Source organism: Argopecten irradians, chromosome 15 (assembly GCF_041381155.1).
Source record: "Argopecten irradians isolate NY chromosome 15, Ai_NY, whole genome shotgun sequence".
Taxonomy (NCBI): domain Eukaryota; kingdom Metazoa; phylum Mollusca; class Bivalvia; order Pectinida; family Pectinidae; genus Argopecten; species Argopecten irradians.
In genome coordinates this window covers 18,162,438-18,182,565 of record NC_091148.1, presented here as the reverse complement: position 1 = coordinate 18,182,565, position 20,128 = coordinate 18,162,438, and the positions used below count along the sequence as shown (strand labels likewise).

General features: G+C 33.9%; 1 protein-coding gene across 2 annotated transcripts; it reads left to right on the top strand.

Moving 5' to 3' along the window:
• Positions 1-557: 557 nt before the first annotated feature.
• On the top strand, positions 558-15,159 carry LOC138309484 (collagen alpha-5(VI) chain-like). Of its 2 annotated transcripts, XM_069250694.1 has the most exons (6): positions 558-983; positions 1,574-1,861; positions 2,845-2,955; positions 11,399-11,814; positions 12,572-12,846; positions 13,196-15,159. In XM_069250694.1, the coding sequence occupies exons 1-6, from the start codon at positions 780-782 to the stop codon at positions 13,774-13,776; spliced, it is 1,875 nt and encodes a 624-aa protein (XP_069106795.1). In that variant the 5' UTR covers positions 558-779; the 3' UTR covers positions 13,777-15,159. The 2 variants fall into 2 exon arrangements, with proteins under 2 accessions (XP_069106795.1, XP_069106796.1); XM_069250695.1 differs by lacking the exon at positions 1,574-1,861 and having other exon boundaries at positions 560-983.
• Positions 15,160-20,128: the final 4,969 nt, after the last annotated feature.

Here is a 20,128-nt window from a genome sequence, read left to right as displayed (position 1 = left end):
AGGGAGTTTAAATAAAATTTCTGTAATTCGCATATTCTCTTCAGTTGAGGAATGTAATAACCAGGCAAAATTCATCAAAATTATGTTTTTCATATCACTCCATGTGATTGTCGCTTTCAGTGGCTACAAATTATATTCAAGAAATAAACCCATCGTATATGAATCCAATCTGTAATCGCAAATATGTATCACCTCGAAATTTAACATGATTACAGTATCTACATCGAACGTTTCGTTTGTAACACTATACTAGAACTCAGTATTCAGGTGTTATTTTAAAATCACGAAATATGGAACGCGAGATTTAGCAGGAACGTAACACAACATTAAGTTGACAAACTAAACAATGTCATGGGTGTTAAATTACTACCCCTCTGACCCTAGAGCCCATTCTGATTCGTATTACTACCTTCCTCACCTGACGTTCATGTATAATGTTAAGAAAGTCGATAAGAAACTCCGATAAAAATCAATATTTGTTCCTGACTTGTTCAGTGTTTCGTAAGATTTATCGTAATATAAATAGAACAGGATTATAAATAACATTGGGTCCGTGGTCCCTTCAGTTTGTTTTAAAACTTCCTGTCTGAAGCGAGTTCTACGTAGTGGTACTATCGAATTTGATTTAAATGGATGGAGTTTACATCATATTTCTGACAAGGCATGTTTGAACTTTTTTCCGTTTCCCCATCGTTATTACATCTTTCGATATCTGCTACCTCATCTTTTGAAAATATACCTAAAACCTCTGCCCAACTGACTTCACCGTGCAGACAGAAATGACACATGGAAGGTGGCTGGTAGCGCGGTATGCCTTTTTCTGTGTGTGGCTTTGGAGATTCTTATACTGTTCCGTTCCACTTGGTGACTTTTATGATGCTGGCCATTCAAATTGTTTTAACTATTCTATGTATTATTCGTATCAATTCATTAACTTGACCATTGATTTTGATTTCTTTGGAGATAAATATGGACGTGTATTGGTAAGTATATATCGCATATATGGCGCCATGATCGAAATATTCAGATATACATGTTGATCAGAAGAAAGTAGTACCGATGGGCTCGGCAATATGTTTATATAGGATTCAATGGTTGCTATGTCGATTAATGAGACGTAAAGTCCTATTGACAGTCAAAATCCATAGGCTTTTATCGTTGTGATATGCTTGTTTATATAGTATACCTTCTAAGCTATTCAGCATATAAATCTGTAATAAAATTGATTTAATTTGTAGCTAGAAAAAGTGACTATTTCAGTCTCTATTAACTTAAAATAGTAACATTGACCTGTCAATATTATAAGAACTTGGAGACATTTTAGCCAGAAAAATAACGTGACTGTTTCAGTTTCGGTAAACCTATTCCGTCTTAGCATAGTACAGAGTTAGCTCCCTTGCGAGTAGGTATCCATTGTGGCGTCATTATTTTCTGCTCGCAATTCACGTCGTTTTCTCCGAAAAGTATGACGTTATGCTCGGAAATACATGACATCGAAATTAATACTTACAAGTAAGGGCAGATAATTTAGTATAATATGCAAATACAGATAACCGTATCTAAATCTATGCAGGTAACGCACAATGGTGTTCTTGTGTTTGGTAACCTGTCATGGCCAAGTGCAATCAGCTCTATTCCGGGACCAGTGACACATCTAGCACCGTTTTGGTTGTACAATTGTTGGTATTCGAATACACCGATAGGGCATACATGCTGGAGGGAAGTGACATCTGGACAAGAACTAGAGCGAGTCGGAGAGGAGATGGTATCATACTTCCCAGAACTTGTCAGTTTTAATGTCACCTGGATGTTTATAGTGTCATGGATTAATGTACCAAACTGTTGGTCAAATAATAATCCGGTAAAATGTTTTCATTTGTAATTTATTTTAGATATTTCAAAATTCATAAAATTGATTATTTCAACATTGTTTCTGAAATCCTATTGAAAATCAACCTGATTTTCTGTTAATTTGTATTTCATGAAATTTAACTATCACAAACTCTCATAAAACATACAATGTGTGAATATGGATAATTATATATGATGGTTCAGATCCCTAAAAGCACCAATACACTTTTGAAATAGCAGTAAATTTCGAATGAAATATCACACATTTTTAAAGAATCGCCACAATAAGCGCCATGTTTCAAACTTTCTGGTGATATCGGAAAATCGAGTTGCATCACGTTGCAAACATCCCCGATACTAATCATATTTCAATATAGATCTTAACCTCCGAAGTCGTATCACGTGACCAACATCGGCACCGTACAGACCGGAACAGGTTTGAGACCTCCGAGCTATTATAAAAAACGTGTTCACGTTAAAATTCAATATTTTAATTTAATTTCTTTATAACTTTTCGAATACGAAATTTACAAAAGTGGATAAATATGGAAAGTTTAAAAGTTCGAGAGGCGGAGAAAAATATGTAGAACACTTTTAATACTTTGTCTTTGCCAAACATACAACAAGTCACATACTATACAATTTTAATTTAGCTGGTGTCGATCCAAACTATTATTTCTCAATACACAACTATATTATGAAGTTTTATTAGTATGACCTTTAACTTTTTTATGGACAACGCCTCTGTATGTTATATATTTTAATTGTTTCACCAAAGGTTGTTAAGTAATATAAAATATACCATCGATCCCGTCTATACGTACCACCCAAGGGACGAAGAAAAATATAATTAGGCGGTCTTAATACACAGGTCAAATTGTGATATTGACCACTTGGGACCCTAGGATATATATGGTCTTTATCCAGAGGTGATCACTAGTATATATGTTTTATACGTGTTATGCATTTCAATTTCGTGTGCTTTATTTACAGAGGAATACATTCCAAGCGGTCCTGGTCACTGATGGTGTGCTGACCTTTGTTATCTACAACTACAATAAAATACAGTATACTTCTTTTGATAATGGACAATTTTTCGGACAGGTACGTTTATAAAAACTTCTGGTAGGGTACACAATCTGCGGATAATAAGGATTTATAGAGGGGCTTAAAATGAGTTTGTGTTTCATATGAAATTTTATGAAACGAGTGTTCAGAAGATCTTCGTTATTTTTGCGACCTAAAAATCTCACGTCAAAATGTATTGCGAAAATCCAGTGGAGTCTGCAATTTTGTTCCCTGGTTCGCGAAATCCTGCAATACGTTCAGTAACGAAAACGTTCGCGAACGTTTTGTAGGCAAACGTTTTGCACGTTCCGAACGCTGCGTTCGCGCAGAGCATTTTCAATATGGACGCCATCGTACAGGCTGTTTTATTGGGAGAGATGGCAGATGATACAGATATACCTCTTGGCAATCTCTTAGGTCCACTGTTCTCACAAATAACTAAATTTCGAGATTTATGTTCAATAAGACAGCATCTCCAACAAGGATCTCGAAATACTTGGACGAGGTACACTGTGCCAACAATTTTGACTTAAAATATTCATGAATTAAAGAAAAGGAAATGAACCAGGCACCTAGTATAGAATGAAAATGATAGGAATTCAAGAATTTTATCTAAAATATGCATGTACAGTGGACCCGCGATAATTCAAACACCTTCTTTCCCAACCTAAACTGTCCGAATTATTCAGACTGTCTTATTCCGTGTTCTTAGTCAATTTAATTGTCATACGAGTTACTCCCCTTGTTCTTGTAGTCAATGGTCATTACCTTTTATTGAGGACACAAGGCTTGTTTGCCTTACAGCTGGGACCCCAGCCATGAATTCATCCATCACCTGAAAATAAGCAGCAATGTTTTTTTTTTTTACTATTATTATCCCTTTTAACTATAAAGGTATATTTATTTATATTTAAATATTGATACTAATAAAACCCTTAGTGAAATTTAAGTATATGTCTATCAGTGTAGCAAGTAAAGAAACGTGTGAAGTAATATTAGAAAACATTTTTTTTTCAAACTTTGATACATTGTTTACATTTTTATAAATCGGGACTTTGGTTGATAAATTTTCAAGTAGATATGGCATGGCATGAGAATACAATCCACATTTATTTGTTCCAGGTGCAAATAATTAATCTGATTCGACTAATAATACATGAATAATAATATGAAATTCCAATTTGCTATACCTTAAAAAACTGAATTTGAAAATGTACATATATAAGATCAACAACACTCTAAGTCTGGCAATTTTATTTACAGAAATAAAAAATAACAATTCTTCCCAATATCTTTGGTAATTAACAAAATACAATAACAGAATTAAGTAATTATGATAATAAATTCCCCTGAACGGGTATGCAAAAGACTACACAAACAATAGTAATACTACTATGTCAGAGTGTACAGATATTAATAATATAAAGGGTGGGAGGGATGGGTTTGCAAAGAATCACCCATGCCGGCATTGCAACTTGCCTATCACTGCAATTAATTAACTCCTAACAGAGGAGAGCTATGCAAGGGGAAATAACCCCTGTCCTACAATAGCATGTAGGATATATATGCGCTATACATGCATTTATGACCATCATACGAAACTTAATTTTAATTACAAAAATTATCACTTTGAAGATGTACATATATAAGATCAACAACACTCTAAGTCTGGCAATTTTCGTTACAGAAATAAAAATAACAATTCTTCCAATATCTTTGGTAATTATGACAACAAAATACAATAACAGAATTAAGTAATAATGATAATAAATTCCCAGCCCAGAGGTTAAGATTTAATATAGGTCGGAAAGTTAACTAATTTAGTATTTTTGATGAATAATATTATATTCCTAAGGTAATAACTTACTAAATAAGATTGTATAACACTGGTATTATAATAACCTATCATGCACATAAAGCAGCGGAACAAACAAATTGCTGTACTGTTTTGAGTTTTGCACTAAAATCAGGCTCTATATACCGATGCACTGCGTCGCTCGACCACACTCCGACAAAAGGAGTGACCCTTGATATTGGATGAGTCTATTCCTGCTAAGGAGAGGCAGGTGTGCAACTTATCACGAACGTTTTTATAAGTCAAAGCAGATCCATCCAATTGCTGAAACAATGGGCCCAAATGGGTCTGCAGATATGGACTGGGCCAAAAGCATTTGAAGAGCTTTGGCCGGACAAAAATCACCACTCCAAATCCTTAAAAAATCCTGGAGACAGAAGGGCCTTATTATGAGTATCAGCCATTGCGTTTTTCACACTAATAATACGACGGAGAAAAGTTCGGCCACCACATATTACCTGAGCTGCCCAGCTTAATTTTCCACATAGAGTTTCTAATTGTTTTTTACTAGCACGCTTTTTCGATACATATCATTGTAACAGACAAGCAAATTGATTTAGCTTATCCTGCGGTAATGAAAATGGTCATGGTTTCACTGTCAATGACTATTCCCAGAAAACGAATCCGCGTGGTTGGTCTTTCTACTTTTGACCAGTTTATAGAAAAACCGAGTTTACGTAATACTCTGATGAGGGTGTTTAAGGCCTGAAGGCATCTGTCAAATGAATGTTCCATGATCAGAAAGTCAAATCAAGGTAAGATATTACCCTGAAGCCATATTTACTTTTTGATATACGGCATACTGCGCTACTAAGGCGCTGGAATATCTGTGGACTTTTCGAAACGCCAAAGGGAAGTCTACAGTCATACATATACGTGGGTTGGGTTTCAACAAAGAAAGTCCATTTTAACCCTGTAGCTGTGTAGTTGGATGGATGAATTGGAACAGATCTATACGCGTTACTAAGGTCTACTTTAGCCATATAACACCCCGGGGTGATATGCTTCGTGGCCTCCCGTAAATCCATATACTCGCATGAACAATCCGATAAAATGTGGTCATTTAGTGATAATTTAGATGGTCTACTGGCATCATGGATTAGGCGTACTTTAGAAAATGACTTTGGAATGGCCCCTAAAGCACTAATAATAGTCGGTTTTGACTCAGTCACTTTATAGTTGCCATGTAAGAGTTCATGTTAAATCTGCTTTTCAATTAAATCGAAGTATTTTGTACAGGATGAATAATTGTCTGCCTCTACTGTGGAAATTGACTCTAGATTTGATTCTAGTAATTTAAATCCATGTTTCACACCTTCCAAAATGTAGTCACGGTCGAAATCATCCTCATCTAAAAGCCTAGACCACTCTTCAATACGCAGGGGCCCTTTAATATCCCCAGGGGTATTGTCCGTAACTGGGCCCGGGCCCAAACCTACTTTTTTGAATCCATGGAATGAGTACCTGTAGGGTGTTTTGTTGCAGGATGGTCCCTCGAAAAACACAAACTACAATTATGCGCCATTCTACAATTTGTTAGCGATCTGTCGCACGATTTCACGTTGAAACGACGACAAATCTCCTTTCCATTCGGAAGGAACGGGCCTTTTCTGCGTTTACTATTAGTGGGCGTAGATAAAACTTCTGAACTGCCTTTGGTTGTTTCCAATACGAATTGGAAATCTTGTATGTCCCTTCGAGACGATGACCACTTAAAACCCTCTTTTTTCTGAGCCTCGCGATATTCTTCGTCGTATGCTAATACACTTACTCGTTGGTATCTATGAAAGTAACGCAGGGTGTTTTGAGTGTACTTTAGGTAATCAAGCATGCCTGCATTATCTATCTCCTTGGAGTCAAGCATGTGCAATAATATTGCAATACAACCGTATCCCCATTGCTCAACTGAGATATTTTGTAAGTCTGGTTTTACTTTTTTGCTGACCTTCACATTGCCTTCGGTGCTAATTGTTATGGTATCACTATTCTCAGATTTCATAGTGGGGTCTTCCCAAATGAAGTCGGTGATTTTATACGGCGATGACTTTTTACTAGGTTGTGTGTCTCTGAATAATAATTGTCGCATAATGTTCACGAAATCATTCTCACCTTGGTTTTTGTGTATTATGTCTCCCTCTGCATTGTTCATGTGGTGGCTAGCTTTCACTGAAGGAGCTCGAGGTTGTACCACGTGGAATCCATCGGGCCGATGTCCATCACCAGTCTCATTTAGGGAAAGTTGGTGTGATTGATAACCCGCAATTCTTTGGCGTGTCTCTGCGATTTCTTTCCGCATTTTCAGTTTTTCTTCCTCCATTTTTAGCGCCCGGATTTCAGAGGCCATCGTGGCCATTTCAAGGCCATGTTGAGGGGGGTCCACGTGGGATGTTATTGATCTTAGATTTATTGCTTCTTTACCCCAGGTCGTGGGAAAAGTCTATTTTGATTCGGAGTAGACCTCGTTGATTCTTCAATTTCAAGTTCATCGCGCTGCCCTTGTGGTGGGGCCACGTGCGCTTCGGGTTCACCTGAGAAGTCCGCCTCGGACTCTCCATCCGAAAGAATATTCTGGTTATCTGCCATAAATATGTCTGGCTCAAGAATAGATTTCGGAGGAGCAAGTGTTCCAGCTAGTTTTTTGAGGCCGATCATCCATCGTTTTGGTCTTTGCAAAGAATCATCCATGCCGGCATTGCAACTTGCCTATCACTGAAATTAATTAACTTCTAACAGAGGAGAGCTATGCAAGGGGAGGATATATATGCGCTATACATGCATTTATGACCATTATACAAAACTTAATTTTAATTACAAAAAATATCACAAAAAATAAAATAAAATAAAAAACAAACATTGTATTGGAAATTTACTTCACAATTTTCTGCTTTTGATGATGCTTGGGAAGGTTTTTTGATAATTTTTTTATCAGATTGCTTATAACTTTTTCATATGTAAATCTATAAAACCTGCATAGTAAAATTAAATTACCTATCTAGTGATGGATTATAGTGATGATGATGATGATGACGATGATTAATGGATGATATGATGATGATTATATTATTATAATGATGATGATGAGAATGAATGGTACTGCCTTGAAAAAAGCATTATTGCTGTTATCGGTGAAGAAGCAAGCCCTAAGACCATTTGACCATTCAAAGATGAAAGAGAGTGACTAATCATGACCTTTCTCTTCTATGCATGCGTGATATGTCGGAGCATCCACACGACATACTAGCTCTGTCACATCTCTGGAAGATTAATTTGCAGCTCCTTCCAATATGAATTAGAGCTAAAAGTAAAAACAACAAAAATCATTATAACTCTGCTTAAAATGATATGTATTAAGTCTAGCGACTGTGTATATATTAATCGTTTTCATTTCAATCATCATGGCTAAGTGTTGGTTAACGTTGCACTTGTAATTTCACCTGTTTTACATAAATTATCTCAAATATGCACATTGTATACTGCAAATTCATAACTCATTTAATACAATTGCTCTAAAGATGATAAAAATTTCAAAATTGACCCGACAATCAACAAATGGAGTCACAAAACTGGAAATGTTCTTTTCATTAGCAGACGATAACTCACCAAGCCGCCATCTTGGTTTTCCAGACGAGTCACTGTCCGAACACGTTCGCCAAGGTTCGAGATCGTTTGCGAACGTTTTCGACAAACATCGTTTTTTCAGGCGAACAGACATAAAATGTATTTCTATAATGATATGAGATGTCCATGCTGCACATGTGTTATTGCCAATGACTATGTATAGATTTCTAAACAAAAACATTTCGCCATTTTTTAAATTATTCATCTTTATACACTTTTAGGCCGTTACCATGGTGCCGATGTCACGGTGCTTGGATCGCATTTGAATAGCAAAATTATTAATTTAAATACGAATCCATAGAAATTGAAATAACATGTACTCCCATCATAAACCGCTTCTTTATATATCATAACATCCATAACTAACATTCAAGTTAAACAATACGCTTATCCACCATAGACTCCGGTACTCCCGTGCATCCACATCGTTTTCATGTTCATTTTAGAATTAATACTGATATTATCGTTTTTACACAAAAGTTATAAGAAGCAAGATTGCTCTTTACTTGTATTGTAAGCTATACTCTTGTTAAAATAATTCCCATGAGTATCCATACTCCCTACCAGATTAATTGATGTAAAATCAATTTTACTTAAACGAACTAGCGTTACTATAGATACAAATTTTCCGCTAATCTTGGTCACGTGGAGGTTGGTATGATATAGCATATGGACATGGGTTTTCCGTTTTTAGAAACATAAACTAATAATATAGTCTCAGTGACGTCATTGTCGCATTGATATTGCACTTTTGAACTCTATTGTGTAAACCTTAAGTAAACTAGGGTATTGTTCAATATGACAATTTTTTCTTGTTAGTAGTAAAAACAAATGGAAGTAATTTCGATCTAAAGATACTAGTCCAGTAAAATGACGAAACAAGAGACCTAACCTCCAAATAATTGCAAAGGAATTTTTTTCTGCTTTTTGGGTTGGAGGATCTTAGTATTTGAACATGAAAAATGTCGCCAAAAATCATATGTTCGGAAAGTCGTTTTTTCAACACCCGAAAAATCAGAAAATAGAAAGAAATCACACTTTTGACCAAATTTAAGGTACAATATCTACAATTTTTACTATACTTGAAATATGAAATGAGAAAATATGAGTATATAGTAAGATAAACTTTAGGTACATATTAGTTGAAATTATACAGTAATTTCAGTTAATTCAAGAAATAATGAAGAATGAAATCGGCCCATAACCTTTTGAAATTAGCCAGCATTACCATTTTTGCTCTTTTTATATGCCAACATTTATGAAATCTTACCTTAAACAATATCAGTTTATGTTTTAAGTCTTAAAGAATTACTTTATCTTTGATAGTAATGCATAACCGATCATACATTAGCCAGAACAAAAACTAGATATAAGCCTGTCAAGTTGACTGATCTTGCACTTTGAAGTGTTTGTTTATCTAGATTTTGGACCAAACACACATTTTGGTAGCTAACATTTTGAAAAATAGAAGAGCAAATGTTCCCAAATAAGTTTTATACTTTTTTGTATATTTTGTACTTATTATTTTGATTATTTGTTGTAAAAACGGTATAAATATGCATATATTATTTAGTAGGGAAATCTCCCTATCAAGTAAATTTGGCTGAATACCAATACTGTATATATGTCCAAAAATAAGAAATTCTGATTTTTTCGAACATGCTTTAATTGATTTTCATATTTTTTTACCAGTAAATCCATCAAAACTGTGATGATTTTCAGCTGTAAAACTGAAATTGAACTTTTCTTTTATTCTATTATCTTATTGAAAATTATGTAACCCCTATCCGGTTCTATTGTGGAAAAATGGAAAAAACTGACCTATTCAAATATTTGATAAAAAGGAACTTCAATCTCACTTTATAAAGAACGCTCTTTTACTGTGGTAATATCTGCCGAATGATTTTGCAATCTGATTAGTCACAGAATAGATATTCACATTTATGATATTTCAACTAGGGGACTTAGCCAATTCGACAAGTTTAGTCAAATTTTATATTTGAGGATATCTTGATACAGTTGTCTCTTTTAGGTGGGAATAGCATACATAGAAAATGAATTAATAACTATCAAAACACTTGAGACGGTAATAACTGAATAATTCTTGAAAAAAAGACATATTATTCAATTTGGACTTCAAAACAACCTTGAAAAAAGGCCAACATACCAACTTTGAGCAACCATGTTATCTCAGCTAGTGAAAGCAAAATGTGTTACTTTAAAAGCTTTTAATTAACAAATTTCATTTCAAAAGATTCCACCAAAATGAGTATCAATGGTATTGTTTATAATTACAATTTTTTATCTTAACAATCCAACAAGGACATAATTATGCAATGTTCATATTGTCATACTTTCCCCCTGTGTTAATTTCAACTTATGTTTTTAGTAATCTGTGCTGTCCTTCTAATGTTCTTGCCATACAGTAATTTCAGTATCTCATGATAACCATTTAAGTTTACATTTGGCTTCAAAGTTTGCCAATTCAGCAAATATCCCTATTTTTTCTGCTCTTTATGGGGTCTAAAAATACTTTCCCAAATTTTTATTTTTGGTGACTTTTTTCTCTTGTGTAAAACAAAATCAGATCAGTATGAAAAACCAAGATAAAAATATGTTGCAATTATTTTGGGGTAACATCCTATCTTTACTGTACTGTACAAGGAAATCTCTACAGAGATGATTCTGCATCCACATTGTTTTAATCCTGGGTACGCCCCTGTCAACCTCCAATATCGCGTTATGTCCCTATTGATTGTTATCTACATCAAACCAGTAATATATAGCTATTAAATAAATCACATACATATACATACATTTCGAGTCTTCTCTGACTGGGTAAACATGCATTTTATGAGAGTAACGATGTGATAAGCGTTGGAACAGTGATACAAATCAATCTTTAATAAAGAAGAAAATTGACATGTATGCAACACTTCCTCTAATTTATAAAGTTTCGGTTTAAAGAATTTATTCGACACCAAACAGATATTTTTTCCCATTTAGGTCGGCTTCAACAAGGGAGATAACCTACACTACCACGCCGTTGAGGGGTCGGGTACGGACGATATTGGGACGATCGTGTCTCGTTCAAACGTCAATCGGACAGGCACGTTTGTCTTCAGACTCAATGGATACATGCCTCGTCCCGTTAAAGTGGCCGACATAGTCTTCGTCATAGACTCTTCCTACAGCGAGACGGAGAGTTTTAACAACATCTTACAATACATAGTCAATGTTACTGAAAACTTCAATATAGCTCCTAATGAGACACAAGTGGCTGTGGTAAGTTTCTCCAAGACTGCGAGGGTGGATTTCGACTTCCTGTCCTGTGAGAACAAGGACTGTGTTCGTGAAAGTGTCCTTAATGTCACGCATCTTAACAGTACGTCTTACATGGAAACAGGACTGGAGCTGGCAAGGTAGGATTTGTCTGTCGTCGTATGTATGATGATAATGGGGCCATTTATTGTTTGTCTTTGGCATCATTTTAAAACTGAGCGACATTCACTGCTTTTAAAGATAACATGATTCATCTACCAATTTCGGTTTCCAGATACATAGACCCCAGCATAATTGTTCTTTTAAAATTCCTCAAAAAGGCAAGACTGTCGCAGCCCTTTAAAGGATTATGCACAATAGAAAAACATAATTAAGTAGGAACGAATGATGATCCTAAAGCTACGTTCCGAGTAGTGTAAAAATAATCTGTTATTTAAATGTTTTCTTTTCCTAGCACGAGAGTAGTCGTCTTTCTCTGACATTGAATACGTATTTTGATTATCTCTGAAAATATGATGATATGATGATGTTGATTGTGATGATGCTTATGATGATGATGATGAATGATTGTTGCAATATTGAATTACATTGTATATCTAAAGATGCTGTGACAAATAAACAATAACAAAGAAAAGTTTTACAGCCCTTCAAATTGCTATGCACAATATAAAAACATAATTTACTAAAAAAAAAGCATTAAGCTACCTGATATTGTCTTCAGTTTTTTCGAATAGTTCAAATAATATGTCATTCAATTGTTTTCCCAGCACGAAAGCATTCGACGCTGCTGATGCAGAAATAAGTATAATAAATTTTAACTAAGCCAAATCTTTACCTTGTTATGATAAGTAACTATATAAGAATCCTTTTCCTCCGTTTTCTGTCCTCTCCTTTTAGCAATTTGTTCCTGTGGACGAAGGGAGGGAGACAATCAGCTATCAAGTACGTTGTTGTGGTCAGTGACGGGTTGGTCAATAACAGGGACAAGGCAATTAACAAGGCCACAGAACTTTCCCGCAGAGGTATCAAAGTGGTCAGCGTGGGGTTGGGAAAGTCTGTCCATCACACGTTACTGGAGAGTGTGGCCTTCACTAGCCCGTACTTACTGGCACCAGATCCGGACAAACTAGTGCAACTCCTACAGTGGGAACTACATGACGGGAACGCTACAGGTAAAACAAGTCATTGTGATAAGGTAATACAGTAAAACATTGATATTGCGAATGCAATGAACAAAAACCTGGTATTTAGATTTACCACGTCATAAGCAGATATTCGATATCAAACAGAAAATTTTACTTCATTAAGTTTATAGTCAATGTTGTGAACATTACATAAGTTGCCAAACCATTGGGCAATCTCAGGAGTTGTAATCTCGTCCCCGTCACAGTTATCGGTTGTATCAGATGAACGTACTCATACTTGATCATTACCACTGCTTTTTTCGAGAATTTTTCACTACATCCCATGTGTTCATATAATAAGGTGTTGTATATTGATGTAAATAGTTTTTCTGAACAGGTTGTACACAAGACTACAACGCAGACATACTCGTTGTCATGGAAACATCAGCTTCGCAGAACATCAACATCTTCAAGAAAGGAATTAGCTTCCTACAAGAATTTATCGATACATTCAATCCCGATCATACCAATAACTCTATAACTATAAGCATTGCTGATGATACCACAAATTATATCATACAGGAATGTCAACTGTCTAATCTACCGTACATAATGGACTCGATAAGGACAATCAAACAGTCACAAGGTAAAGAACACGACTGGGACAATGTATTGAGGTTTGTTGATAACCATACTTCATACAGTAGTGTCAGAGCACGTAAATACGTCATGTTTCTCACAAGCGGACTCATACCTGAAGAATCAATGGCACACGTGAAGGCACAACTCGTGCATCTCCGTGACAACAACGACGTGCGCGTGTTGATGGTAGGTGACACTGTCCACACAAACTGGACTGTTCTAGAAAATGTGTATGAGTATGGATTCTTTAAATTCTCAAACGATGATGCAAATGTTGTATCGCGAGTACTTTGGAACGACATTAGTTCTATTGATTGTACCAAGATGGAGAAATGATTCATAGTAACATATATCGTTAAAAGGACCCATATTTTCCCACAAGCCCAGCTGTTCTACACAACATCATGATTTGAAAGACGACGTAGCGTATTTGTCAGGCACTAATCGGAGGATCATCAAAACCATTCACGTCATCAAATGTAAAATGTTCCAGGAAATATACAACACATACGCTAATGACAATCCGCACACTAGATAAAAGTGTCTACTTTTTCACAGTCTGATCCTGAATTGATATATTTCGTTAATACTTATCGCTATAGTATGGAAAGTGCTACGCTGACGTCCCGTGACATAGTTTTCAAAATGTAAATATACACATTTACCAAACTGATAAAGTGGACCATGCCATCATTATCTTGTTTTCTATTGCGAGTTTAAATCATGTGTTTTTATTGAAGTTGTCACAATATTTTATAATATAATCCATAATCGGAGTCCATATCTATTGAACAATGCCTGAGCTACCTTCCCAACTATACAAGGTTTGAAAAGGTTTTGTTTTTGATAATGATGAAACAACTCTTTATTATTCATGTTGTATGTGTGTTGAGAACATTTTTGTGAACTGAATGGAGTATAACACAATAAAGAAGAGGAAACATTGTATATAAAACTCGTATTTGTGTTTAGTCCCAATAACTATCATTCTTCTTGGTAAATAACTTCACTAGCGTTATTGATACTTTATAAAATAAAACAGTTTTCTTTTTCTTTTTTGCTAATAAACCATGCATATCTGATAATATGGAAAAGCTTTCAAGTGATAATATATCAAGAAGAGCAAATTCATAGAACCGTATTGACAATTGCAATACGTTGTATGACCAGACGCCTATTCCAATGACTAATTTCTAAAATACTAAATATCAAAATTTTACTTACATTACCAAACTCCCCGAAATCGATGTATTTCCAAACAATTAGGCTAATGTCTGACATTACAATGTGATACATGTACAGTCTACAGTAGTTATCATGGCTTCTAGTTTGGATTTAAACACACAACCCGCCTGATATCGTACATGTAATGTTCTTGCGTATATCACTAGTGTACTGTGACCTGGAATGTTTTCATTGTGACGTATCGGAAATAATAAAATGACGTTGGATTAAATGACATGATGGCAGGATTTCAAGGACGGGGAGGCAAAATGGTGGCTTCAGCTGCATTATCGCAACACATTTTGGTATGATCAAAAGTAGCTTAGATTTGTGCTGATTTCATATCCGATTTTATAAAACTCAAAAAAAAGATACTAACCAAGACTTACAAAAATATAAACTTCTGAAACTCGTTTTATAAAATCTTATATGAAATGAACACTCATTTCAGATCCTCTATCTATGCCCGATTTACCTCCTAAAAATATGCAAATTTATTAGAAATTAAAAAATAGATGTTAAGACAAAGTCTAAGTAAGTTGAAATTCATTTACTCCTGAATACATATGAAATGTTTATTATCTCACTGTATCTAGATTTAAAGATGAAAAAGTTGGTTTCAGCTAAATAGTCAATATTGTGCATATAATGTTATGTGGATAAATCATATCTGCTTTGTTGGTTTGATACCGAATTTTCCTCTTGGAAAAATATCAGTTATTGTATATCTTGAACAGGGTACCAGATTGTTTTCTCGCTGACAGTACATACCGTAGTTTTTGTTCCTGATGAAAGCTGCTAATTTGCTGAATCCGGTGTCATTCGGAACAATGAGTATATCACAATCTATCATTATATAGAAATCTAGTAGCTGTTTCAGGAAGCCTTCTGTGGGGTCGTTTGTATGCGGTCTGTCAATGTGCGTTATTTTTAAAGGGCCATAATAGATTTAGTACGTCACATGACATTCATTATGACGTCATATATTTGGTCGCGTGCTCATTCCCGGGGGACTATACTTTGGTATAGTTCCCGTAGTCAGGTATAGTCTCCCGTAGTCAAGAAGGACAGGAAACTGTCGCAAAATAGACCATGGCTGTTATCCAATCGCATTCCTAGTATATATCATGTGATGTACTAAATATTTATAGTATTGAGCCAGTTCTGGAACTTTGCTTTGCTGAAATTTTCAGTTCTGGATATTTTTTGCTAGAAATTCCAAAAATGGAGGGTGGGGGTAAAGAATATGAGTTATCTCCCCCTGATCTGAAAGTTTAATTCAGTTGTTCATATTTCCTTGTAGTACACTAACTATGCTATAGTTATAAGTAAAAGTCAAAAGTCTAGGTTCATTTCAAAACTGTGTCAATTCTCATTATTTTTCTTACAGGAATCCACATCGTCGATACGAGTACACAGCTTGCAGTATCAGACCAACCCATGCAGCAAGTAAACTCCCATTTTGGAATCAGACCTTTTGAACATGTAGCTTTCCAAAAATGGTAAATTTGAAAAATATGTAAAATGCTATACGGACCGCAGAATCAAACCAAAAATAGATTCCTGGAAATCTCCTTTTGGATGTAAAATATGCAAAGACATTTTAAAATTCCGTCAAGTGTGTCTGACAGGGGGAGGTAATCAATATTGGAATTTCAGTCTTAATAAACCCAACAGCATTTTTCTATTTCATGGATTACAAATTTTGATATGGATTGCTATTCATAACAAAACAGTAAGTAATATTTTATTTCAGTTGGCATTCAATAAATAAGATCTGAATAATTAATTCCACTCACTAACTTTTCGAATGTACAATCATACTTAATATACTCTTATTGTGTATGATACAACCCCCAATAAAGGGAGACAACTTATTGTCTGTTGACACCAGTTGATAATTATCATATATATATATATCTTCTTCAACAAAGTCTTTTAATCGGGGTCTTTCTGAGAGTGCTTAATTACTAGAGATGATATATACTCATTTATATACTCATTAAAATGATTTTAGTCTTTATTGATATTATGACAACACCCACCACCTGGTATTTGGTTAATAGTGCTTTTTAGTATGCTCATGGGGTACAGATTATAGTTATTTATTATTTCCATAGTAAAGTTAATCAATGTTGTAATGATCATAATTATCACAAGTGTCTGAAGTCCATCCTTTGAATAAGGGGAGACAATCCCATGAGAACTGAAATCATTTAAAAGTTGAAGAAAAATAAATATTTTCATTGTCAAGTATCTTGCTTCTGTATATTATATGGAAGAGGTATTTGAGGTATATATTTTGAGGTTATCTTTGACATTTTTGTGATTTTACACAATCAAATTTATCACAGAATACATATATATATGTATATGAATTTCTATTGAAACTTAAGTGATCTTCTTTTTGTGCTTTTTTGTGTATAGTATATATATCCAATTTCTATGTAAGATATTTTTTCTTCTGGTATTCTAAACAATAATACATTAAAATATAAAGTTGTTGAAATCAGAATAAATATATATACAAGAAATAATAGATTTCCTTAATGTTCAGAATTTTCTTTATTAAATTATTTTACAGATTCCTACCATCTCTGTACGTACTGATTATGTATACTTAAAGGATATAAATCATTACTTGTCAATTTTAAATGTTATATTCAAACAAGAGAATAATGTAATGGTGAAAGTCTATTATGTCAAGGATTTATAAGTCTCATATACGTCCTTGATTATGTACATCATTTGAATAAGGGGAGACAACTACTACCTACACAAATTTTGGTGATTATTGGTGATCTTAGAACAGACAGAGTAATAATTTAATGGTGTTTTTATAGCCAAGTTTTCTCTCACTTGTATATATGTTAAGAATGATTTTTTTTTCTTTTCCTTAATGTATGTATACTCAGGCAGAGTGTGTATTTTACCATACACTATATTTATTACTTCACCTAGGTATATATTTTTTTAATATGTTATAATATGCATGAATTATGTTATGTGTAGTTACAATGTAAATGTACAATACTTCTTTGTAAATAGATACTGATAAAACAATATTGATTTATATACATTTACTTGTTATAGATTGCATCCATTATATCATTTTTATTGAAATCTAATAGCTCTGATTTCAGTGTTTAAATTATTTTCATTTCTGGTAATTTCAATACAATAATGAAGTTTATGCTAAATATAAAGTCACAGACATCAGACTTAATCTTGGAGAAATTGGTGTCATTAATTTCCAGTATCTATCTATATAGCTAGTAATCCATTTTACAAAAACGATAATTTTCATATTTAAAAGATAACCACACAGTGTAATAAAATTTGACTCTTATTTGTACATGTATATCCATAATACTGGTACTGCAAAAGGGAGATAACTGGTGTGCTATTCTTCTTCAGTTCCATTATCTTCTGCTACACATTCAGAAAACATACTTTACATGTGTACAAAGTTAGTATGTTTACGTATAAGTTTATGATGTGAGAAAAAATCAAATTGCTGTAAATTAAGTAAAAGTTGTTCTTGTGCATGAGGTAAATTTATGAATTACAAAAAACATATATTTCTTCAATATATTTGTTTAAGGAGATGGCCAGACTTGTAATGGAATGTTCATACAGGCTATTTCTATGCCAAAAAGTATTGTTTTAAATCTCTGTGTTTTTTTGTGTTTGTTTGTGTCTCATATTCATGTTCTTGCGGTTCTTTCTTCAATATATTCAATGTGGTCAGCTATTACTAAATGCTATATAACCGTACTATGGAAGGTATCAAAATAATCTCTGCAAACTGTCAAGGGTTAGGGGATAAAAATAAAAGAAAAGATGTTTTTACATTTTTAAAAAGTAAACAGTACAATATATGCTGTCTCCAAGACACGCATTTTACTACAGACATTGAAAATATTATCAGATCAGAATGGGGTTTTGAATGTTGTTTTAGCTCTTATAAGTCAAATTCTAGAGGGGTGGTTATTCTGTTCAATAATAATTTTGATTTTAAAATTTTGAGAGAGAAAAAAGATATGACTGGTAATTTTCTTTATTTAGAGCTAGAAATAGAGGGCACAAAAATAACTTTGCTGACACTTTATGGTCCAAACACAGATTCACCAGGTTTTTATAGCAATATATCAGACACTTTGAATGAATTCCATGGTAATTATATAATTTGTGGGGACTTTAATTTAATACTTGATTCGGACCTAGACTATGATGATAGCTACAAACAGGTAAATAATCCAAGGGCTAGGGAGAGGGTTAAAGAATTGATGGAGGAGCTTAACTTAGTAGATATTTATAGAGACAGTCACCCACATACTCGTAGATATACATGGAGAAAAAGGAACCCTAGAAAGCAGGCACGTTTGGATTTCTTCCTGGTCTCTGAAAGTTTATTACCTAGTATTAATCACTCAGATATCGAGCCTGGGTACAGATCAGATCATTCTAGTCCAGTTATATCATTCAAGTTTAATGATTTTACAAAAGGAAAGGGATTATGGAAATTTAACAATCTACTTCTTCATGACTTAGAATATCTTAAAACAATAGAGAAACTCATTTTAGACATAAAAAAACAATATGCTGTCCCAATATATAATTTAGATAAACTTGACCAAATTCCTGATGACCATATACAATTTCAAATTAATGATCAACTATTTTTAGAAACTCTATTACTTGAAATAAGAGGCAAAACTATTTCTTATTCGTCATTTAAGAAAAAACAACAGGATCAAAAAGAAAAACTATTATATGATGAAATTAAGCTTTTGGAAGACCAAGATAATATAGATTTTATGCGACTGGATGAAAAGAAAGAAGAAATGAAAAAAATAAGAGAAAAGAAAATCAAGGGGAGTATTATAAGATCAAAAGCAAAATGGCTAGATGAGGGGGAAAAACCAACAAGTTACTTTTTGAATTTGGAAAATAGAAATTTTACATCTAAAATCATTCCAAAAATAGAGAAAGATAATGGGACAATAGTTACAAAACAGGATGAAATACTTAATGAAGTTAGATCTTTTTTTGAAGAAATTTATTCATTTGGTAATAATACAGATATTGAAGAAAAAAGCATAGATGATTTCTTATTTCAGTGTGAAGTACCCAGGTTAGATAACTCTGAATCTAATAAATTAGAAGGTCCTATTGCATACAGTGAAGCAGCAAAAACTTTAAAAAACATGAAAAATAAGAAAAGTCCTGGTTCGGATGGCTTCACTGTTGAATTTTTTAAATGTTTTTGGAAATTTTTAGGTCATTTTATTGTTAGATCACTAAATTTTGGATATAGTAATGGAAAATTATCGGTAACTCAGAGACAAGGGATAATAACTTGCATACCTAAGGGAGATAAGCCCAAGCAATTTCTCAGAAACTGGAGACCTATCTCTCTTCTAAATGTTATATACAAAATTGGGTCTGGTTCAATAGCAAA